The sequence below is a fragment of the Rhipicephalus microplus genome, chromosome 2 (genome assembly GCF_043290135.1).
Source record: "Rhipicephalus microplus isolate Deutch F79 chromosome 2, USDA_Rmic, whole genome shotgun sequence".
NCBI classification, from domain to species: domain Eukaryota; kingdom Metazoa; phylum Arthropoda; class Arachnida; order Ixodida; family Ixodidae; genus Rhipicephalus; species Rhipicephalus microplus.
Window position 1 is genome coordinate 155923686 of NC_134701.1, and position 26028 is coordinate 155949713.

At 44.7% G+C, this 26028-nt stretch overlaps 1 protein-coding gene across 3 annotated transcripts in view; it reads right to left on the minus strand.

The window, feature by feature from the left end:
• Positions 1 to 25786, minus strand: part of LOC119170663 (DNA damage-regulated autophagy modulator protein 1) — a 68194-nt gene extending 42408 nt beyond the window's left edge. Inside the window, exon 1 of one of the 3 annotated variants that reach the window (XM_037421889.2) lies at positions 25676 to 25786. In XM_037421889.2, coding sequence (XP_037277786.2) covers positions 25676 to 25771 — 96 coding nt within the window. In that variant the 5' untranslated portion in view covers positions 25772 to 25786. Of the gene's footprint in view, positions 1 to 225; positions 256 to 10248; positions 10414 to 25675 lie in introns of those variants that run through there. The other 2 variants (XM_075886938.1, XM_075886937.1) reach the window with 2 other exon arrangements.
• Positions 25787 to 26028: the final 242 nt, after the last annotated feature.

A 26028-nucleotide genomic window follows, 5' to 3' on the forward strand; every position in this document is an offset into this window, starting at 1 on the left:
GTTAACGCGCACTGCGCGAACTTTTTATTGTTCAACAAAGAAAAGGAGAAATCTCCCACCGGCCCGACCTTGCAGGTCAAAATGTAACACTTGTTACACGCTACGACTACGAGGGACGAACGGGGGCCGCTTTAAGGAGCTTCGCCCCTAAAGAATCACGAGATATGAAGGAACAAACATCACGTACGGTGGCTGATTGAGCCCTTAGAAGTGATTCCCACTCACCTGTGACTGTGGCATCGAAAAAAAGCCGGCACTCCGCAAGAGGAAGTGAGACGGCCCGGAGCTACTCGCGTGCGGCACGCACGGCTTTAGAATTGTTATATATGGGCATTCACGGCCCGGCATCGACCGTGCGCAAAGCGTCATTGTCAACTTCCCTCTGTCGCGTCGTGTGTGTATACACACGAGGCACGACCTCCTCGCTTCTGTCATTACAGCAACTGTTCGACTTGGACGAAGCTCGCAGTTATTGGATAGGACTGTGTGTTCGCTACCGCCTGGGCACATAGACATGTCAAACGTTACGAATCGTAATCCCGTACTCAAGCGTTTCCTTGTGCGGTGCAAGTTCCGTAACGGTGTCGCTCTACATTTTCAGTTAAGTGTAGCTGGATTTGTATCAGTAAAGCGTCACACACAAACCCCGTTCATGACCCTCATTTAAAAAGATGGGATAACTTGAGTCATCTATAGAGCACGTCTGCGGTGTGAAGATTAGTGGAATAATGCATTAATGACTATTGATAACAAGGTGGACAAGCAATAGCAGGTGAGGGAGCTACGCTAGCCAGGTCACTGATCAATGAAACTTCCTATATTATATTTCAGCAGCTTAATGAGCGTTTTATTGCACAGAAAAGGCCGAGCTAACTATCGCCCTAGTGCATTTAGAACTTTCCAGCTTCCACATAAAGATTCCTTAGTTCCATTTGCCTCTTCTTCGAGTTTAGTAGGTTCGCAAAATTTTCTTCTGTCCATACTCAAATCAGTGAACTTAAGTTCATGAGTTCATTCATTCATCCATTCATTCATTTACAGAATAAAGAAATGGAAAAACCAAGCTGCTTTCGACAACAAACTCGCAACAGAACTCGATTTTGAACGAAAGAAAAAATACAGATACATAGACATCTTTATTTAATGCATAAATAGGTCGCTACAAGGTCCTCTTATGCCGCTAACAAAGTACAAAGCATTGCTATGCTCCAGTTTTAATTGGCAATATTATTTAAATACTACACTTGTGATGTACTTGAAAGGTGCTTATTTGTTTACAGTGAGGGCTGTGACAGCCTAGTCCTTCACAGTACTACTAATGCTGCTCGAAGATATCGTGAAATTACCAACAAAACCTCGCCCAGTGCATTTACATGCGTGCCGGTGACGGTTTTAGCATTACAATGGCTGTGCATCGACATTAAAGTGGATTACTTAGCAAATGACTGCAGGCGAGGATTTGCATCTTCAGAAAATCCTTAAGAAGTGTTTTACTGAGGGATGTCAATGACGCCCTTACGGGCTGTGGCCACGCCGTTCTGCACCTTTAACAAGCGAAGAAACAGCGCTACATTAGGTGCGTACGCATGAAAACTGTGGGTTGGTGCATTCGACATTCCATAAGCTTGTTAGCTTACATAAAAAAATAAAAAAGTTTACTCAACAACCGGAAGTGATGGCTTCCAAGTTTCGAATGCAAAATTGTCAGCAAGATCAGCAAAAATCAACTAGCTTGCATTCATATCATGCTAGTTGACACAGTTCAATCAAGGTACAAAGTTTAGGTCTTTTATAAATTACATTATGCTGTTATAATCTGTCTTATAACTCACAGCAGTAATGCATTTACGCATGCTGCTAACTCCAACGCAGATTTGTTCAGAGAGCTATATTTCTGTAAAATGTGACGCATGTTGAATAATTTATTTTTATTTCTGTCCATTCCTGCACCTGGTAACCCGATGTTTGAAGATGTAACACTTAATCTCTGTAACATAAGTGAGCAAGTATCATGCACCGGCTTTGTAACACATATCTAATGTTGGCTGGCAGTAAAAATTTAACCCTCTGGCCATCGTTCTGTCAGTTAATACTGCACTTTTTCCCTAAAACCATTTCAGGGCTTTCTACAAGGTAATGGTTGTGGTAGGGAAGGAATTGTGGTGGTTTTGGCAACAATTTGCTTGGCTGAGGGCGACGACTTTTTTTTTTTCATGAACTGCAGTAGATGATTCAAATGTGCTATATGTGAAGGTGTACATCTTCGAAGAAATTCGAGTGACTTAATTGATATGCGGGGTTTAACGTCCCAAAACCACTGTATGATTACGAGAGACTTCCCTAGTGGAGGGGTTCAGATATTTCTACCACCTGGGGTTCTTTAACATGCGCCCAAATCTGAGTACACGAGCCTTCAGTATTTTCGCCTCTATCGGAAATGCAGCCGCCGCAGCTCTGATTCCATCCTGCGATCTGCGGAAAAGCAGCTGAGTACCTTAGCCATTAGACTACCACGGCTGGGCAAGAGTGACTTAGACACATTGATCTAAACTTATATGTTACAAGAAACTGATTTACAAAAAAAAAAAAAAAAATAGGCGTAATAATCGAATATACGGAAAAGATTTTCATACATTGTGGTTGCACTATCATGGATCATACCACGCTGAGAACTCCAGCAAGAATTACGAAATGCAAAATTCATTAAAATAAATCTAAAAATTATCGGTCACCTCTTTGTATCCATTAGCAAACATGTACAAGCAACACATTATACTCGCGCACACAGACCCTTTAGTTCATAGGAACAGTGTACACAGTAAATTCAGACCACGAAATGCTACGTTCATGTCCTCATACGAGTTACAACGAACAAGGAAGTCCTTCAACTGAATTGTCAGAAGCAACCAGACATTTTTTTTAACTTGGTTGAGAAACCACCTCTTCTCTGTCACTTGGTGTACGTTTTTTTTTCTTTATTTGTCACGCCGTATTTTACAGCTTTCCTAGTATTCACTTTACGTGCCAGTGACTGTGATGTTGAGTCAACAGCCTTTCCTTTTTAATCTTTGATGGCAGTTTTACGTGCTTGTGAAAACGTGGCTCATTTTACTTCAGCGTATTAGAACATCAAGATCAAGATATGTAAGACAATGTTATTTAGTGGTCAACTGTGGCTTTGAATGCATCGGCTCAGTTGTGATCCACGGTACGCTTGCCATATGCGATGTACAATATATGTCGCTTTATTTATCCCCTTCAAGCACGAATGAAGATGCGCTATTTGAGAATGTGTTGTGTTCACTTAGCATAGTTTCAAGGTACTCGAAATTATATTCACAGAAAAGGAATGAAGCAGTGTGTCGTTCAGCAAGGATGTCGGTAATTATACATAATTAGCATTTAGATTATTACTTGTATATGCTGCACTCACTCAGGTCCCATTATAACATAAAAAGAATGAAATCATAGGCTGTAAATGTGCGTGCAATTATTTCGTGGTTGTGTTCATTTCAAGAAAATAAAAGTAACACTTATGACGGTGGTTTTTGAAGGCGGCACGTCGAACGACCCGTCTAACATTTTCGTGTTTTCCCCAAAGTGATCGGCTACTGTCATACGCAGAACACTGAGGTTAAGGCAATACATGCGGACGATCGGGATGGATTTAATAAACAATATTTTTTGCTCTATCGTCCACTAGTTCACACAACTAGCATAAAAAAGTTACACAAACGCAGTCACCAAGGATGAACGGGCTCTAGCTTTCATTCTGCAGTGTGTATTGGCCGTCAAAATTTATCTCGAATGCCATATCTATGCGCATACAGATGGCTAGTCTATTGTAAAGAAATATTTAAGTTATTCTTTATCAAAAACTATATTTATTATCATATCATTAAAATTGCGACAATTAACGAGCCGCAAGCCACTACACCACACGCCTTTTTATAATACAGCCACGCGTCTGCATTAAAATAGAGTTGGTAAGCAATAACTATCTACATTTAGCGGCAATGATTTTCAATAAACGGACGGTAGCGCGATCTAGCTATAATGAATATTAACAAAGCAGAATGCCTTATTTTAGAATTATTCTGAATTTGGTTGCGAAATGAGTCAAATTACCCATCTTTTTCTCCATAGAAGTTGACTATCGTGTTAGAAGCAATAGGTAGAAAGGACTCACTGACCAAACGCCATGCATTTCACTACAGTGGTCAAGTCAAGCTGGAATAAGAGGATATAACAAAACAGAACGGACAGTGGACAAATAGGATTTGAATTGTAGGTGAGCGCTGTCCCACTACCCTACAAGTGGTAAATATCACTAAAGTTAATGAATACGCATCCAAAGAGTCCAATAATTTACCTACGAGTTTATCTACACTTAAGTGCAAACTTCACTCATCACACTCTGATGTGATCACACTGCGCAGTGTATAAAGGTGATCGTTCTGTGAGGTATTCGAAACTGCCTATTGAAAAAAAAAAAACAGGACATTATGCTCGCATATCACTCTTAGAATTAGGGCTCGCTACACCACCCTTCCGTTGATAAACAACTACAGCTACATAAACTTAATCGTGCAGTGTTGTGCAAAGATTCCAGAAAACTGAGAAGGGGGTCGCTATCAATTACTGCCAGCGTCGAGGATCAAAACAGTTTCGTTGAACTATTTAGAAGAACTCAAGTCACGTTTAGGCAGGAAAAAAAAAAACGTTTGCAACATGGCAAACGAAGGGTCTAGTCGATTGAATTCCATTGCACCAGATAACACCCCGAAAAGCTAGAATGATCTGACAAACGAACACAGGAGCCTAAAGCTGGTGAACCGCTGTAGGTGATGTGTTTATGCATACCATGTGATACCAGCGTAGAAGGGGTTGCCTTCTGTGCCACGCCTACCAATCCGTATACCTCGGGGCATCATGCCTAAGAAGGCCACTTATAGTTGATTTTAGAGAGTCCTGTGTGGCACATAAGGCAAAGGCGTGCCACTGGCCTATGACGTAACGTTTGCGTCATAGCCCCGAGGTTTATTTCGTGGAAAATCTATGCACAGAGTGTTGAACCTTGGCCTTCTTCAAAGCCCGCCAAGAGGGAAAACCAGAACTGTCTTGCAATATAAGCAGCAACAAAAAGACCCTCTCGGAAGGTGACAAAGAGTGGTTGCGTAAACGCAGTAACGCTTTAGCATCGCGCTCTGAAGTTGCCTTAATTGGAGAAACGTTAGGGCGCTAAAAAATACAGAACGACCTATTAAGTATGAAACACAAGGTAAGCGCTACACTTTTTACTGCTATTTAGTACCTAGCCACCGTTCTCATTCCATCTTTTCTTAGCTCTGAAAATAATCAAGCTGCAACAAGGCCATCCAAAATCACATTCATTGGCAATGCAGTGATACGTTATACTTAGTGAAATAAAGTGAAATAAAGTTGGGACGAACGCAAGACGTACTATGAACTTGCCGGCCTGAAGCATTTGCATGCCAGCTCACCGTTTGTCCTCTTACACAACTATTTCCAGTCATTACAGCTGCTCTGATTAGCTGTACATCAATGGCTGCGTTGATATACATTAGAAGGGAATTGGCGCGCAATCAGCGAGAAGCGAGAGCCAGAATAAATGTCTGGGCAAGTGAATAAGTATCGTGAGGCGGCTGACTATATCGAGGTCGGGTGTTATATAAGGTAAGATCCGTCCATCCATCCATCCGTCCGTCCGTCCGTCCGTCCATCCGTCCATCCATCCATCCATCCGTCCATCCATCCATCCATCCATCCGTCCATCCATCCGTCCGTCCGTCCGTCCGTCCGTCCGTCCGTCCGTCCGTCCGTCCGTCCGTCCGTCCGTCCGTCCATCCATCCATCCATCCATCCATCCATCCATCCATCCATCCATCCATCCATCCATCCATCCATCGTATTATGCAACATGCATGCATCGCTGCAGTGCCCTGATCTCTTTATTGAACTTTTAAAGTAAATTTGTTAGTTTACGGTCTAAACGAAGAACTGTCGACAGAAAAATAACTAGAGTGAGTGTAATTTCCCAAATGGGGCCTGAGACTAATGAAAGATTGCCGAAGTCATGGCCACCTCTCTCTATTCTGGTCGTCTGCTGTGGTTCATTTGTTGCCATGCAGACGACTACACTGTCGTGGGACAAGAACACCTATAGTCTGGGATTGATGGACAATCTATCGCCTGTTACGAAGTATGAGAGGGGCGTGCGAAGGTGACTCCCACACATTGCATTTAAGCACCTGCCCAAGTGCAAGGTGGGAAGGTGAAGCACCGTGTCAACGAACCGCCGAAAATGTCCTTGGCAGCAACGTTGTTTCTTGCTAGGTTTGTTGTTGCTATGTAAGCGTGAAAGGGGGTTTTAACGTCATTGATAGAAGTCAAGAACTTGAATTCACTGATCGTGTGGCCTCCGTCGTCATGATAAACACGGTTTTTACTTTAAAAACGCAGTAAGACTTTGTTTAAACAGATCACTATATTTACGTAGAAAGCAGGACATGCAGTATGGCGATTGAAAAACAGAATGCTGCAGGAAACCATTCGGACCCGTCTAGGCGTTGTTTTTTCTTCCCCAACAACTGAATATCTGAGATGTGAGAGTGCGATCAGTTTCACGGACACTGGAAAAATACGGCCTTCGAGAGCCGTGGATCAGCCTCGCGATCAGCAGCGCAAGGCAGTTATCATTGAGCCGCCCAAGCAGAAGGGCTAGTGTATGGAATATCCAAGAGTGGAAAATTTCTAAGGGGATGCTTTATTACAAGCGATGGTGGTGGTGCTGGCAATAGTTGCGATGTCTTTAACATTGGTAGAAAGGAGGGGGGGGGGGGGGTCATTGCATGGTATATCCTATTGGTGAGCGGTAACAATACAAGTCAGTCATTTCCGTTTCTCACAGAAATGCGAATAAAATGTGTCATACCCCTTGCCAACTGCGCCTGAGCTCACCCTGTAAAAACTACATGTGCTATATTGATTGTCAGGAAAAAACTATTTGGCTCTCTCCGACTTACTTTTCATATCTGTCAACGAATCCAACCTAGCCGCGCCTACTATACATACAATTCAACGCTGGCTCCGCGGTTGCTCTGGCTCCTCCTCTGACGTCATTCCAAATGGCGCGGTGAGTGGCTGCGGCAGTTGCTAGGCAACGGCTCAGCTCCCGATGTGGCCACCAGCCACAGCAATACGGCGAGAATACGGCCGATGTAGCTCTCGCTACAAGAACAAATAACCTACCTCACGTGCCCAACTGCACTCATAAAAAAACAAAAACAAAAGGAAAACAGCAGTGAACTAAAAAGTGTCGGCGTCCTTTTCCATAGCACAGATTTCTTCGACATTGCTAAACTGTCCCAGTTAGCGCGTATACACAATCACTCGAAACTATGCTTGATCGCTTAAGTAACAAACAGTATTTGGAGCAAACCACTATGCAATGCGGACTACAACAGTTAGCACACATTCGAATGACAGTTTTGCCGTTATAGCCAGTGGGGCCTTGGACGAAGGGCTTCATCCACAGTAAATAGGAAGCCTTATTTGTATGAAAGCTGTTTCTCTACATCTCTCTAAGTATAACAAATTAGAAAAAAAGAAAAGGTGGTGCAGAGAACTGGTGTCAGCTATGAAGTGTATATGCGATCCCAGAGATGCTGTCACAGTGACAACTTGGGACCGTGAGTCCGTCTTTTTTTTGTAGTGTTGTAACTTTTTTTATCCGTCAATGTGTTTACGTGCTCCTAGATAGGGTAGCAACTAATATAATTATCCTGAATTCATTTTCAATTTTTCGCATCACTCCTTAACGCTGCTGTTCTTAAAACGGACTATGCTAAGGAATGACCGACACTAGAAAGTATTAATACTACCAAACTTTCCAGACTGCCATCTGGTTAACTTCGTAGCTTTCTCCCTCTCGTAGTCCTCCTTCATCCTCGCTTTGGTAAATAATCATGGCCTACCCCCTAAATCGGCACTTTTCCCATAAAACACAGCGTTGCGAACGTCAGATGCGAACCCTTCGGCGAGGCTTGAAAAAAAGAGAAACAAAGAGAAGAAACGGTCGCCTGATTGTGTTCTTCTACGCAGAAGGCTTTTTAAACACTGTTCTGATTGACCTCTAGTTCACGGATCCTGGGCGCGCTCGGGAGTTTCCTGCAATTATAATAATACTTGGCACAGAAGCGGAGTTGGACGGCCGGTTGCTCACGCCTCAAAAGAATGAGTGTGACTGCGGGTCATATTCGTGTTTGCTGCGACGTTTGGTGTGGTGTTGCTTCTGGTTCTTGGAAGCGTGCGTACGTAAACTTGCCTCCGCTGTAGACGGGAAACGATAAGTAAGCACCACTCCGTCTCTACAATGCCCGTCTACTGCAGGTCACGCGCCCCGAAAATAGCGCGAATAGCTCTCGTTGCTGGCGTATGAAGACGACAATGTATCACAGAAAAAAAAGAAACTGGAATTAAGTGATAGCAAAGTCTAGCGTTACAGCGTGTTCTCTTTTGACGGCGTTTTTATCTGCACGCGGGCGTGACATTTTAACGAGAGGGGTGGGTGCAAGGCAGCTCCCGCTGTGCGCGAAAGAAACAGTGCTTTGAGAACTTCCAGGATTCTTACAACATTTGCGGGCCGAGAAGCGCTGCCAGTAGCTCCATTGACGCGGCACACGAATGATGGCCGAGATGGTACCACTGGATGCAATCAGTGGCGTAACCAGAGGATGGCACGCAAAGCCGTGCCACGTACCCACCCCGAAATGTTTTGTCGTGGTAATCAGAACGAAAAATGAAATTTCAAGTGAATGCCTGCCCCCCCCCCCCCCTCCGAAAGAAAATCAAGAAGGTACTCCTGCCCACGAAAAGTTTTTGCCAAAGTCCTTGCATGCAACCGAGGCCTTATACAATAAAGGCGAGAAGCTATCACCAATAGTGAGCGCCTGCCATCCAGTGCAATATAGTCTGTTACAACATTAAAATAAATATACGCTTTCAGCCCCCAATACCGCAGCTGACCTCTCATTAACCTGTGCCACAGAGCATTGACCAGTGGCTTTCGTTCGAACCATAGCACAATTTCGCTGATAATTCAAATGCTACGCATAATGTCAATTGAAAGTTCGTCGTTTCCTGTTAAGATGTTACGTTCGGCTGAGCAGTGAAATCCAATTTATTGTGAAATTTGCGAAGTGAAAATTATCGACTGGAAACTTGAACACGTGCCTTTAAGGCCAAGTCGTATGCATGAAATAGGCGGACAGTCCTGACGTCACGTAAATAAGCGATTGAAATTAGTGAAACATTTATGAATATTTGGCCTGATTGAGACATTGAGACATTGTCCATTCTGCTTTGAGCGGTGCAAGCATTCAGTAACTCAGTAGTATTGCTAGGACGTGTGCGCATACTACGGCTGAAGGCTAGCGCATCCCTCACTCGGCCAGCCAAGAGACTAACCCTTGTATTCCAAAACTGCCCTTGACTTGACTTGCCACTGCCGTCAATGCAGCGCGTTTAAAACGCGCCTATGTGCTCATGCTGCCTTGACACCGCCTAAAGCAGCACCTTCGAAACACGTTTGTGCTACATGATTGATTTATATGTGTGTTTTAACGTCCACAAGCAACCATGTGATTATGAAGGACGCCATAGTGGAAGGCTCAGGAAATTTCGACCACATGGGGTTTCTTAACGTACGTCCAAATCTGATTTGATTTGTGGGGTTTAACGTCCCAAAACCACCATATGATTATGAGAGACGCCGTAGTGGAGGGCTCCGGAAATTTTGACCACCTGGGGTTCTTTAACGTGCACCCAAATCTGAGCACACGGGCCTACAACATTTCCGCCTCCATCGGAAATGCAGCCGCCACAGCCGGGATTTGATCCCGCGACCTGCGGGTCAGCAGATAAGTACCTTAGCCACTAGACCACCGTGGCGGGGCAACTTCCAAATCTGAGCACATGGGCCTACAGTTTATGCTGCATTGACAGCGGAGTGGTTGCAAGTCAAGTTCTACTCAAAGAGCGTTTCTGAATACAGTGATAAGTCTGGCGTTTACGGTGCGTCAACTCACTGTTGCTGCAAGCAAAGATTTCTCGTCCCTGAAGACCCAGCAGTCCGCGTCACGAGATTCCCAGGCACCTCTGAGGGGGAATTCGTCGTCGTCGTCTCAGGCACCTCTGAGACGACGACGCCAAGGGAGTAATTTGTACCTCAAGTAATCCGGTCTGTTGGCTGGACGATGGGCCACTTTCTGGGCAGACGTCCTCACTAGAAGCCATCGTAGAAAATTACTCGTGAGCTCACAAGAGCACTTCCGGGCTTCTCCTCAAGGACGACGGGCTTGTGCGTGCACCTTTTACTACACTTGGAAAATGCCGCACGCCTCAATGAATTCACCGCTCGCTTCTTTCTTTCCTACCCTCATCCTCTCGCTGTCATCTTGATATTCTCAGTTCCTATTATTTCGGCGTTAGCCAACCAGACGCTTTTCCAAAGAACCTTCGTGCCTTCCACGTTTCTGTTCTATTCCTTCTTCGAGCGTTCGTGTATCTGCCATCGCGATAAAAACAAAGAATTACACTGTATCACGTAACCATGAAAAATGACGACACATCATCGCATGTCTTAAGCGAACTTTATTTTAAGCTTATGGTAATATGGGCGTCCTGAATCGGGAGCTGTAATTAAAGCTACCACACTTGCCACCTCGCTTACGGCTATAGTGACGAGAATTGCATAAAAGCTTTTAGTGGCTTCGTTTAGACGTACCATTAGGTATACTGTGTACACCTCATAAAGAACCATTCTGCTTAAAGCGACTGCAACCTATGGTACTTGTTTTCTTTCATCCGTCTCGTTGTTCGAGACAGGTCAATAAGTTGGGCCCCGGGACGGCTTTCTACTCTCCCATAGTAGAGTACATCGTACTCTAATTAACAGCGTTTCTGTAAACACGCAAAGAAAAGCCTACTTATCAGTGTCTAATTAAGGAACGGTATCGTTCAAAACGCCGTGAAACGTGTGTAATCAAAATTTCGCTATATTTGGCGAATACGAAGTCATATACACACGTGGCAGTACATACTGCGAAAAGTGGGTGCGAGAGTGGTTCGTGTTCGATTGGGGCAGTTTAATGAGCATGTGCGCACTAAGCGCGCATGCGCCGTTGCTTGGCACGAGCCACTGGCTGCCGGGAAGACTGCGCCGCTGCTCACCAGGTAACAACTTTTTTTATTTATTTATTTATTTATTTAGTGAATACTACCGACTTCTATGTGAAGTCGTAGGCAGGAGTGGGTGACAGATACACTTGAAGAGTGGGTACACTTACCTACTCTTACCTACTCTTACCTCGTAAGCAGCACAGAATAAATTGGGAATAGAAAATAATTAAATTATGACAACAAATAACAGCGATATAAATCAATGACGACTAAACCTACATGGTGTGAGATAATCAATAAGGCAGGATCATGTAATCGCTAACAACGGTGAACTGCTTTTCTGCGTATGCACTGCATGTGTGACCTATAAGCTTATGAAGCTTACGGGATTTACTGTTATGTCTTCAACAGGCACAAAACGGCGTTAATTTCAATGCGTCGTGAACGACCTGCTTCTCAGGGAGGCAACAGCACAAAGACGTGGAAGGTGGTGCCCGCAAAAATATTCTGAAGATGTTTCTGGTTCGCCTTCAAGATACGTGAGAGCAATTCAAGCAGTGTTTTATTCGAGTTGCGTGGCCGTTCTTGAAGTTCCTGCCACCCTTCGCGAAAACATCGAGCACACGATGACGACTCATCTAGTTCACGTGCAAGCCGCTGGTAGATTATTGAAACGCAGTCGGAGTGTGAGAACATCGTAACCTTCCTTCCCACTGACTTCATTAAGTAAGCTAGACATTCCATCAGACCCGTTATACATTTTCGCCCCGGAGTACTAGAATCTTTCGCCAATTAAGGTCCATTCGGCACTTCTGCCGATCGTTAACGGGGGCTGTTTTAACAAACGTTTTGCGTAGTTTATATAGTACACTAAGCAGATTTTGATCCGTCATTCATTAAGTTGATATGACAGATCAAATCAGTGCACCAATTCCGCGAATCTTCTAGCTTGGCTCCTCTCTCTTGTCTCGAAGAGGTGATAGTGGCGTTATATTTTAATGATGATTGCATAGAATACCATGTACAAAATTCCTTTGAACGCAAGCTTGGGTTTTGTTCAATAAGCGCTTTTGTGCACAATATGATACGGTTGGTAAAGAGTGCAGTCGGCAGCTAACCTTCAGTTTCTGTTTTCAAAATACCCATATAAACGCCCGTGCAGATCTCATAAATTTCATTACCCACCGTGACGATAATCACAAAAAGTATTCGGTTGATGGTGTGCTGCAACTGGACTATGCATTTCGAACATCGGCAGCATCACTCTGCAGAGCGATGAACTTAATTAAGACGAACGTGATAGTTCAGGCATTAAAAAAACAAGTGCACCTGCCAATTGTGAATACACGTGGTCTAAAGTATAATTGTTTCACCACCGTCGAATTACTCTTTCCGCTAGCAGTGCTGTAGCATAATGAAAACAGAAGAAGAAGAGGAAGAAGAAATCAAACGACGGGAGAGCTTTGCCGGCAATGATACGATGATGCGGAGTGCGTTATCACATAGTTGACAGTTGCAGTAGAAGCATGGAGATGTCGCACACGTATCAGGCAGATATAGAAAATAAAGAGCGTCGTTTTTTCGCTCACGTGGTCGTATGGGTGGACAGCCGGCGAGCCGCGCTCCGTGGCGATGCGGGGAGGGATTTCGGTCTCAATCCGGACGGGATGATCGCAGCACTCCGCTGTGCCGTCCGACGCGCTGCGTCGCGCTACGTGAAAGCGAAAACAAGAAACAGAAAGCGCTCCTCCACTTTCCCGCCGAAGCTGACAAACACGCCGGCGAGAGCGGCAGCACTTACGTAACTTCCCCTAGGCTACTTCCGGTGGAACGCCATTGGTGCGTCGAGTTTGGCGCCACGAACGGCAAGGCAATCGAGTCCCCGGCGCTACCTTGTCGAGCGGCCAAGAGGAAAGAAAAAAAAATGAATGCCGGCTCGACTTTACGCCGGCTACCGAGAGTGAACGTGCTCGTATGTCTATGTATGTGTGTCCAGGTGCTGGCTGTATAAAGAAGTATGAGCAGCCACCGACGGCGTCATATTCTTCTCTCTTCCCCCTTTGCGGCCGCGCATCGCTGCAGGCCTCCACGGGAAAAGTGCCGGCGACGGAAAACTCCCCGAACGTGAGACTCGGCCAAAGAGGAACGTGAACTTCCAAGAACCGCTTTGTATATACACTTGTTTCGGCGCATAACTTCTCACTTGTGGCAAAGACATCTGTGTCATTGACGATATAAGGTTAGAATGGAGGAAACATGGGCAGTCTGTTGTATGTACTGCAGAAACCATGGTACAAGAAAATCTACAAACGATGAGGTGAAGATGGGGCAGGTGCTAAACGGTGACTTGGGCACCACTCGAACATATAAATTCGAATACATCTGTGATGCTGGACCTGTTCGTAAACGAAACTTATAAATATCTGAATTAAATGGTAAAGTTCGCGTCAAAATCAGGACCACACAAAAGAAGATAACATATGCAGGATGGGTGCTCGTTTTTTGCAACAGTTGCAAGAAAACGAGCATCCGTCCTGCTTATGTGTTTTCTTCTTTTGCGTGGTACTGATTTTGGCGCGAAATCGTCTATTTAATTCAGACATGCACCAACTAGCCCAACAGCGAGTTCTACAATAAGAGATTTATTGCCAATATGAACGTTGGGCGTGAGTGAATGCTACCAGTTAATCATACAAGCCTATTACAAACGATGACCTTTCTCAGCCCGGGCTGGGGATTGGAAGTTGCGCTTGTATCTGTCTAGCTGAGAGCATTCGTATTCCAGTAACGTGCAAACAACACTTTATGAACCATTGTTACCAACTTGCCAAAACCAGAACTCTTCTCGGCTGCTGGTTCCGTGAGCGGAGAACATGCACTTATGAAAAAAAGGCCGAATTCACAGCAATTTGTATGTTAAATATTACGAAAAAAATTGCTCTAAGCGAGAAAAAAGAGAAAAAAGCTTCAGTTAATTCTGAGGCTAAAATTTACCATAAAAGTGTTTAACGCCGTGGTCCACCATGGCTCCGCTGACGTACTTCTGTCACGGAAGTGACGTTGTGAAGTATATACTAGGAGATTGCAAAGGGAAAACAGAAACCAGAAGGCTGCTATACATTGCAAGGAGTTGAACCAGCAACCTCTCAATCCTAAGCGCGTGCACGTTGACAACTTGACAACTATGCCACGACGAGTACACTTCCTGTAGTGCTAACGGTAAGCCAATTATATAAACTATACGTAGTTTGGCAGTCCTCAGACCTTCGAAAGTTCATCACGTTTTCGTTATCAGTGGCCAGATTGTGCGCCGGGCTTGCGTCTGGCGCGGTTCTCGCCTCCACCAAGCGCCGCCTCCACGGAGCGGGGTCTCCTGCGTGCGCGCTTATCAGACGATTTGGGAGACGACGAAGGTCACTTCGCACGCGGCCGTGTTTCTGAAAGGAGCGCGCTGCTGACACGCGGCGCAAGAAGAATTGGGATAGTGGTTTGCGCATGTCCAGTGTATACTTGTGCGCTCGTTTCATGCGTCTTTCTGTTTCAACAGCGCACTTCGAGTGTCGAGCTGTGACAGCTTCTCGTCCGTGTACGTCCTGTGTATGCTTATTTTGTGTATGCTCCCCAGATGCTTGAGGTGTACGCTGGAAGTTTTGAGCTGCTTGGCGTTCTTACCGTGACATTGCAATTCTATTTTGCTGTTGCTAAATCAATACAAAATAAACGCTCAAGTACACCCGTAAACACACGTTTCACTTTATAGCGATTATTATATGAGGGGATCGGCCACGTTTCTGCATTAGTTTTGGGGATCATTAGCGCATGCCAAGCTAAACTTACTAACGGAGTTGAGAACGTGTAGCTGGGCGAGTTGGTACTTGCTCACATACATTCCTGCAGCGCTTAATCACAATCACAAAAGAAAGGGACGCATGGCAATGGAACAGGCGTTACCTCACAACATTATTGGACACTAGGAAAGTAGAGCACAAGAATACTTCTCACAACGCTCGGACGCATCATCGGCGTCGCACAGCAGAGGGCGTGTCAAAACAAGGATTTAAACAGGCTGTGTTTTGCCTTATACCGTGAAACGGACGCTTGGTTAGCACAGTAGGATTTTTTTTTTCAAGTGGAATGGCCCCTGAAGTTCATGTCTAGTTTTTCTTCCAAGGATCCTCACATCAAAGAATCTTGACTCACATCAGTATGTTTTGCAATACACCGAGAGATGCACAGAGAAATTATTCCTAAAATTATTCACGCCTTCTCTCATGCACTCATATACAGATCTGCCAGGTTGCCTTACGTAATACTACCTACAAGTTAGTGTAGTGTATACACCAAACCAGTCGCTCACTGAGTGTAATGAGTGTTGTGCTTGACTTGGCAGCAAGTCTTGGAGGCGCCAGTGATGAAGGTGCATTTTTAGCTAGCTTGTTGGATGCAGGGAATAGAACAATACAGTGTACATGTGAGCTACGGTTTTTTTAGATGAAGGCTCATCTAAGCCACATTGGCACGACTATCAACCATTCCAGCTGCAGCCCTCTTTTCCAGTGTCCCTGCTGTTAGCTTACAGGGAACCCGTCACAGACGAAATGACGCGATCAGAGTAACCGGCTTTTCATAGCTGAGCAAATTGATATATGAAGCTATTCTGCATCTTACATTCGCAAGACTTTCTTAGTGAAGATCCCAGACACAGTGTGGCAACGTACCGCCCCACACTACGGGCACCTCCAAGACTGGGAGTCACAACATACGTTAGACTCGGCGTCCAAGTGGTGTGTGGTGCAAATTACCGCTAACCTATAGAAAGATCTGCGTTAATGGAGGCGGAAATGTTGTAGGCCAGTGTGCTCAGATTTGGGTGCACGTTAGAAATTCCCGGAACCCTCCACTACTGCGTCTGTCATAATCATATGGTGGTTTTGAGACGTTAAACCCCACATATCAATCAAAGATCTGCGTAGGGACAAGCAGGCCGCAATCAAAAAAGGATATCACTGCGCAACTTCCGGAGCATGCGAGGATCTCTGGCATAAGTAAAGATAAACAGAATGTGAAATTCAGGAGGAATTTCACTTCAGAACAAAAAAGAAAGGATTGTGTCAGCTAAACGTCCATTTCTGTGTATTATGTTTCATACGACTCTTATGGCTTGAGTAATGTTGATGATGTGCCTGCACACACACACACACACACACACACACACACACACACATACACACACACACACACACACGCACACACACACACACACACACACACACACATATATATATATATATATATATATATATATATATATATATATATATATATATATATATATATATATATATATATATATATATATATATATATATATATATATATATATATATATATATATATATATATATATATATATATATATATTTATATATATATACACAAACGAAATGCCTTTTACCATCGTCCTTTAGACCATCTGAGGTGCTTATTATGCACCTCAATTTATTCTACGCGGGCCTCCAGCATTTTGGGTGTCCAGCGAGAACGCCACCGCCACTGCCGATATTAGATTTTGTGAGGTTCGGGTCAGAAGTGGAGCACCACTATAACCCTTATATTATTGTGGCACTGCCACGCAGTCTAATATTATGACTTGCACGCTGACATAGCATAAACGGATACCTCGTTGAGATTCTACTCTACTAGCAGCTCGCAAAAAATAGCGATAACTAAGTTTTTTTTTAACGGAAACTTGCACATTGAAACCTATCCCACCTACCCGACAAACCCTACTCGCTCTGCATGACAAGTTTTCGCCCAGCACATCACTATCTACACAAATCAATCGCACATGCAAATGTAGACTGTACTGTGTGGACGTATGGGTATATCGAGCCATACGTGTTCAAAAAGCGCCGAATTATTTTTAAGCGCTTTTTGAACACGTATTCACCGAGGCGGACGAGCGAAACGACAGCGGAATTCAAACGGTTTACCTTGCACGTCGAAGTACGGTGGTGCGCGCATTCTCTTGCAACGCGAGAACCAATGTTGGCGAGGGTGAAGGACGCAGGTCAATCTGGGTCGCGGGGATAATAAAGCTACCGGCATAACTCCTCTAAACGGGTGCACACCACGCGAGCTTCGCTGTCTGAGCGGCCACGGCGGAAAAGAGCGAGTTTAGCGAGGCCTTCAGGGAGAGGAGAGGATGGTCTCCAGCCTTGGAGCTATGTAGCACTAGAATTTATATTAACACGGTAGCTTCAGGCCCAACACTTGTCTTAGGAGTTTGAGAATCAGAAGCTGTTTACAAGATTCTGGCGGTATACACGAGGTCTACGCATCTCCGCCGTAAGCACTCAGGCATAAATAAGCATGTCACGAGGATACCGGAGTGCAATAATTTATTGATTGCTGGGGGAGTTGATACTCTTACTTTTAAAAATAAGATGCCTTCAGATCCAATATTTTTGAATGCAACTACAGAATAAGGAACAGAGTTTGTGTTTTGTTACGTGTAAAGAGTGAATATAAAGGTAGAATAAAAGAGAGAGCAATTGGGGCATCTATGCCCCAGTGGTACGAAGAGACAAACAGCAGTGCTGGTGGTCTTTCGCTCTCCCTTACCGTCGACCCCCCCCCCCCCCCCCCCCCCGTTGATATACTACCCCATGCATGACTATGCTATGGTTTAACCTCTTTCCTTCTCGTTCCCCTCCTTGCTCCTTCACATCACTAACTCGCCCTCACTTCTCTTTCCCACCCCTTGCAACACTATGCAATGTATTACTACGCCATGCATTACCCTCCCCCTTCCTTTTCGTCCTCACAATCACATCTGTCCTCCTCATCCTCTCTCACCTGTTCGACACTCTTGTTATACAAGGCTCGGCTATGCTTTACCATCTCCCTCCTCTTTCTCATCATCCACACCTGTACACCAGTCTGCCACACGCTCACGTCTCTTTCCCACCTCTTTGGTATATTGCAGTATACATGACTATGCTATGCCTCAACTTCGATCTCTTTGCAAAGCTGGACCAAGTTTTCCGCGGCCATCGTATGTGGACCTACCTCAGACTTCGACAGCTAGGAAGGAATCCACAAGCGCAAACCAAGAACATGGGCGATGGAATAGACACAGTCGCACACTTTTAAGTTACTATTATTAAAGCGATGCTTGGCTTCCGAAACGCTCACGCATGCGTACACAAAAACACCCTGAAAACTCACAAATGGAATGCGCAAAAATTTATTAGCTAGCAATGTAAGTTCTTGTTCAAAAAGAGACAAAGACGGCACGCTGATACATTGCCCTCCAAGTTGACTGTATCTGCTGGTTCACAAGCCACCTTGTGTTCCCTTTTCAGTAAACTATTCTGTAAAGCATCGTGAGGCTTTACTATTCAGCAAAGCGTCACGCGAGCACTCCTTTTTGTAATGTGGTATATGCACTGCACTGGCTAACCCGACAGTGGACGTCACCGACTTGAACAGCTCCGCTGCTAAAAGCACTAATCACGAATTTGCTTGGGGAAGCACATCAGGTCTTCAAGTGGACGCAAAGAACTGTCGTCCATGAAAGGGCACTAACAACGGTGCCTTTGCCTTCGGCGCAACAGCCGCTCCATGATGTAAAATGAGCGTGATCCAAGAAGCTTGGCTTTTCAAGTCTACATGTCCAATCGCTCATTGTTGCCCATAATGGGTATCGCATCTCTTCATAACGAGTGCAAACACACAGAATAACGTCAATGGCATCGGCAGTAGCGAAAGTGTCGCATGGATGTAGGCGCGCCAGCCATTTAGACGCCAAGCGAGTATGGCTTCGTGAATGCAAACTCCCATCAAAAGGCGGCATAGTGTCACGATCAGTTAACGTTGCACAAAATATAAGGCCTAGTGCAACACCCTTCAAAACAGTGACAGTTTTGCAGTTGCTCGTCAGCAATTGGCCTTGTCGTAAAGCCATATTTATTGAATATTTCTCATAGGAAAGTTTCAACTTAACCTACACCCTAGTTTTAAACATTTTTATAGGCTCATTTCACACTTACTGTATTTATGTTATTTTTCATAATATTGTTCTTGCTTATCTTCTGCAATCTTTTCATTCCACATCCTTGTGCAGAGCAGTACGCCAGGCGAATATAGAGGCCGACATAAATCTGTTACTCTAATAAATACTATCTTTATCTCCTTGCAACGGATAATTCGTGATTTTAGTCATAACCTAATAGGGTTGGCGACACTTTTGTTGGCAACACGTTTGCGAATAAGTTGGCAGCATTTTTGAAAGCTACAGCCAATAGGTGCATGCAACGAGTTTTTGCAAGTTTACTGTAACCCCCCCGCCTCTCCATCTCAGAGACGTGGTGCTGTGCTGCAGTTATTCGTGTCAGTTTTCTAAATCACAATTATAGCGTTTTTTCTTACAAATGTTTTTGAAATAGTTTCGTCCACTTGTGTGAGAGCTGCGGTGAAGGCAGAAATAGAGCACGTACTATATTACAATGTTGCCTCAAACAAGCTATCACAAACCAGGCTTGTTGGCTTTACATGACGAAATGCCACGGCTATAGCAGACAGCAACTCGAGACGAAGACAACAACAAAAAGAGCGCTGGTCAAAGCCGACTTATTTCACTCTCGTTTCGTGTCAGTGACCTATAGCTCAGTTACGGCCAACCGCCTAATTTCATCATGTTTCAGTTTAAAAAAACATGCATTGTACAGCACGGCGTGTCATCCGCGCTCGCATGAATAAAAAATGCTCCCATGTGCTGGTATTTTTGTGAGACTTAAAGAGAGGCTTTATATTCAACACCGAACATAGTTGAGTAAGACTTGTAGAACCCTTCTGACGCAGCACTGACAGTTGGGCGAGTTTGTGTGATTCATAGTTATGAGCAGCGCAACAAAAACACACGGAACACAGATTAATAAAACTACACAGACACGGGCGCCGGCCATGTCTGTGTGGTCAATTGTATCTGTGTTCTGTGTGTTTTTTATGCGCCGTTCACAACTATAAACCCTCTGACGTAGCTATATCACAGCATCTTTTGTACATTTTGGACGCGTAACCACATTAGAAATCAAGCAAGTGTCATTAGTTCGATGAGCATTGCAGTAGACGTTCCAAGTTACACTCGAGTGACTTTCCACGCACTTAAATCCTACGTAATGAGTGTGTCAGAACACTCGTCATGCATAGCTAAGCGTACAGCCGGGCGAACCACGGTATTTGTAGTGACACATACGACTTTTTGTTATCGAGCGCTCCACACAGCTCCGACGACGCACGTCACATTTGTCAAAATCGAGCATTCTTAAATCATTGGAATGGTTCTTCAGGAGTACCGGCCGAATGCTCAGAGTGCTCTGGGGACGTTTATTAAAACATCTTACGCTGTCATTCACCCTAATAGAGGGAGAGAGAGAGGCAGAGGAAAGGAAAGAATCTTAGCCGGGTAGTACCTGGTTTATTACCCTATAAACTGGGGAAGGGGAAATGGGAGGAAAAGAATAGAGAGGGGAGGAAAGAGAAAACAAGTGTACGCAGAAACATTAACCACAGTCTCACCTTGGAAAGGTTCTTCTACGGTTGCCTAAAAGGTAGACTAGAGACATGTTGTGCCGATCCCGATGCTGGATACAGCATTGGCCCAATTGGCTGACCAGTGGCGAAAGACACAGACTAAGATATTTTAGAATTGGGTCTCTGATCTTAGACCTGCGAGCACAACTGAGATTTCGTGGAGTTCCAGTGGCGTCGTTTTAGGAGATTTCGCAGTTCCTATGACGGCATTTGTAGAGTCATGCATAGGTGATTCTTCATGTCATTACCTTATGTTTATTTGCAACAAAACTTATATTCACATGTTCCTTCATCATGTAACCGATTGTCAAGACGATCAGTTGCATGTTTGTGTTGTCTGCCTCAGATCAAGAGCGAATCCAAATCTTTAGCATTCATTTTTGGGGCTCTGCTTGCCATAATGACGAAACGATTATGAAGAATGCCTTAAATTGGGCCCTCGTGCTCGATCTGTAACACGTGTAATACTTTATTGGGGAGCTGAATGAACTTAAATACAACAGTGATATCGCACTTCGACACCATCAAAATGTCACAGCCGAAGGCAAGAGTCATACGGCGTCCTTACCAAACTTGACAGCTCGGCAGTTTGTTTTTTGAGCTATGAAATGTGGTTTCGAATCAAGACTTGACAGCGATGAGCCCAATATCCATAGGATTGTTACAATTCTAGCTATACCACCGAAAAAAACACAACTTTTGAGATCACACTGAAGCCAGAGGCGATGCAGGCGCCATTCGGTCCGAAAAGGAGTGGCGGCAGAACAGAATTCTGGAAACTACAGGCAAGGGTGACTGCGGCTGATGGGGAAAATCATTGTTACGTTCTTTGGCATTCGCATAATGAAACCTTTGTTGTGTTTTTTTATAAATTCGGGATATACGCGAAGCATTATTATGCAGGAATAAAGTTCATGTTCTCAGATTTCTTCTTATCTACGCAAGGTGGTAACGACACTTGTGCACGCTTTACTAAACCACATTAACAGCAGCTCCAGTCACTTTAGAGCTGTCTTCAATGCTGGCCGGAGTCCAAACGATCCGATCTCCAGCCCTTCTTGCCTTTTCGGTGCACATGCGATTGTGCAGCCTTTGTCAGCTTGCTCTTACATTGTTTACACAAACATACCGTCGAGTGCCTTGATGAAATATGAAAGGTGACGCACCGCCGAAACGTAAAATGGTGTGTAAGAGTGCAAATACAATGCTTATGGCCTACCGAAAAGTTGATCGTGAGTTTGAATATTATGTGCAATCGCGTACTTATTTCTACACGGAACGCGGAATCCAACTAAAAGTTTGCTACGTTACAGCTTTTCTATCCACTTACATGCGCCTTATCGCACCATGTCCACGGGCCAGCTTAGTGACTAAGGTATCATGTTGCTAAACTCGGGGGCACTGACCTGCTTCCTGGCCACGATGAGGCCGCATTTCGGTGGGGGTGAAATACCGAAACGCCCGCATGAGGAGATTTAGGTGCACGTTAAAGAATTCACGGGATCAAGAGCAGTTTCTTTTTTCTCAATTTGATTTTATTTTGCCTACACGCGTACGCTATTTACCCACGCAGTTCACACACACTCACGCACACGAAATCACGCATCTCCGTGAAGTGAATGTTGACGAGTCAGCGAAGCCAAATCCTAAGGTCCACAATGTGTACGTTGAAGTCGCTGACCGGTATTGGCCGTGAGGGCCTCCACTAGCCAGCGCTGCGATCGTTTTAACGTCACACATATAATGTGTAGTTGTGAAATATGGCAGCTTTGCTTTCGCGGCACCACTTGCATCGTCCCCCATGGCTGCACTGAATCTTAGTCACAATTTCACGATGCTAATCAGACACGAGAGTGCCACCGGGGGCACCAATTCGTAGTTTGCTTGCCTGTATTATCATATTTTACTGCTTCTTTGAGCACTCAACTTCAAAAGAAAAGGAAGCACGCACGGTGTCCACAGCAAAAGCGCAGGAAATGAGGTGTTCTAGTAGAAAAAGTCAACCCGGTATCCTATGAGTGGCGTCGTCATGTAGGTGGTGCCATCATATGTCCTCGAGGCTGATAGAGGATGGGCAAATGAACGGACAGACGGTTTAACGCACGGATGTATGAACGGAGAGACGGACGCACGGATGCACGGACGGACGGATGAATGGATGGAGAGATACAAGGACGAATTAACGGTTGTATGTATGGCACAGGTGTTCATGTATTGCTCTTTCATATACTCAATTTTCATGCATGAACACATGAAATTGGTTTTTACAGAGATGTTCTCGCTTTTCTTTGTGCAGGTGTTTAGTCTTGGTTTCTATTTTGTGTAGCGGGAATAATGACGGACAAGGCTAGGCGCTAAGCGGCTTCACTTCTAGAACAGCACATTTAAACGTGTTCCTAATGGCTGACCTTGGTAAGCGATGACGAAGTAACTGAATGCCGCTATTGACGTCAATATGCTACCTAGTATTAGTGAGGAGATCGGCAGAGAAAGTGAAAAAGAAACAGCGACACTCAGGCAAGGGGGAACACACACACACTTGTACACACACACGTACGCACGCACGCAGACACGCAGACACACGGGCAAGAAAATAAACAAATGGGTACTGCGGGGCTAATCGGGTCACTCGATGCCTTAATCAGCGAGTTTCCATCTGAACGGCTGTGTGCATAATTGCTGCGAATCGGGTGAATTCAGCGTAAGGGCAACAAGTACATGGAACGGAGAACAAAAGCGCAAGGTGAATGGTGCAAGAACACCGTATACACTTCATGCTCCACAATGCAATAAATGGAGTAAGACAGTCAAGAGAAGTCGGCGCGGGGTGTTGTAGCTTTCTTGTTTTCTTATTTTTTAACTCTTTCATTCTGTTCAGCCTTGTGGAAATCACGATTACGCACTCGAAGAGTTGCTCGGGTATACGGGTGGGTAATTGCGCACTTTTTCTGCGTGTAATAATAGGCTGCGCTTGCTGCACATGACAGAGACAAATGTGAACCGAAATATGAAGCGGCGGCAGCAACGTTTCGAAAAATTTCTATTTTCTTCAGTAAACTGCGCATGCCTCAGGCATTTCATGTGCGCATGAAGGCGCCTATATAGCACACGTATGTGCAAAGTAAACTGCACGCTGCGTATTACTCTTACTGGTCCTCATTACTGCACACTCTATAACGCTCACTACTCTCCACTGGTACGCTTAAAATGAAGATAGGAACGAACTCACAGCAAACGGCAATTAATGACCTGTCCATAACGCCGAGCGCATGCGTTAAGCCAGACTGCGTGTGCGTGTATGCGAGCGACTGCTTGCATATTTACGTGCGCACACAAAGTTCACATCAGTTCCGGTGAATATGTAATATGAAGTGCAGGCGCGCGTGCACAACAGACAAAACGAAATAGTTATCCGACTTTTTGACTGGAGTAGGGTCTTTTTGAAGGGGGCAGTTGAGCGGTACACTCCTACAATTGCAAACGTACGCTCAGAGACAGCTGCAAGAGAAGAGTTTTGTGAAAATTCGAAGACATAGACCACTGAAGAGAAGAAAAAAAAAGCATAAAACATGTTTATTTGCAGCTAGAGGAGAGCAAGTGCTTGTGCAGGAGGAAGAACAAAGACAAAGAGCACCAAGAAAAGAAAAAAAAGAAAGCAGAGTGGCGCACCTTTCAAAACGAACCCTCCCCGACATCAAATCTACGGGATACGAAGCATATCAAACTGGAAGAAGAGGTATATCATGTTTGAATCTTCCAGATTCTAGGGTTGCAGAGACACCTGTACTTGGCGTACGAGGAACTAGCAGATGAGAACGCGTGTCACTCAGAAGGCTCATTATTTTGTTAATATTTATGTCAATGTGTGATACTTATATTAAGTAGACAATTATCATTTGCAATTTTCTTCGATAGAGTGCATGCTCAGTTTTGGTCACATAACCACGTTTAGACGAAGAGCAACAGCGATGAAATTACGTACGACCTTAAGAAAGGATTCCCCAGACACAAGCAAGCTCCAGATCGAGCTATACTTATCTCCCCAAAAGAAAATCAAGGGCCTTCGAGGCAGCACTGGTAGTCAAACACAGCATTTTCGCCGTGGTGGTGGTTTCTGTACCCCTTCACGATCTCTGCATTCAACAGAATTGTGGAATGAGTCTTGCGTAGGCACCCCACATGCATATATTTTTTTTCCTTCAAGTAAGCGGTTGTTGTTTTCTTTTTAGCTCTCCCTCTCTTTTCTCATATCCTGACGACATCCATGGAATAAAAGGCGTAAAGATAAGTTTATGCGATTCCTATAGGGGATCTCCAGCACGAAGTTTCTGGTTGATTCGCCGGTCGACTTTACGCCCGCACTTGTGTCGCTGTACTGAATTTAATACAGATCACCGAGATTGATATCCCTCCTTTTCCCAGGCATCCTGTCGTCGAACAGGTAAAAGCGCTTACTCTCGTTCCACACGCCTGGTTCTATACTGATGGTAACTTTTCCCTTGCGCTCGTCTGGCTCGATGGAGCAGTGACTATAGGGTGCTCAGCTGCTGACTCGAAGGTCACGGGCTCGATACCAGCCGTCACGGTTGCATTTTGATGGAGGCGATGCGGTAAAGGCCGGTGTATAGTGCGATGTGAGTGCACCTTAACGAACATCATATGGTCAAAATTTCCGGAGTCCTGCACTACGTGGTTTTGGGGCGTATATCTCCTCGTGGTGTTATTAGTATCACCTTGTGGACAACTCTACAATGGCTGTTATAACAACTGTACCGACAAAAAAACAGAGTGCCACGTTGACCATTAACGTAACTGAGCATTTCAAGGCTGCTTATTTCATCTATAGGATTAAATCCTTAAAATCAATCGCTATTACCTTTTTCATGCTGTAGATCCACACATCCGTGATGGTTATGGGCGAAATGGCTTTAAGACGATTGGATATGGCTTGTCTGCAGTTCAGGCGACTCATCTTGTCGTTGAGGTGAGTGTCTCGGGCAACAAGATATGTGTAAGTGCAGTAACGTCCTGCATTGCAGCTTCTACAGTCTTGCTACAAGAGAAGGAAGATGTGGCATCTTTTTTTATTTATTTACCTTGCCACAGTCACGCTCATCACCTTACAAAGTAGAGATCAGCAAGCAGTTGCATCCGTCATTCGGAATGACATTTCACTTCCTCGTGGCGTATGTCGATGCAACGTCTATTGTCACTAAGGGAGTCCGGCCA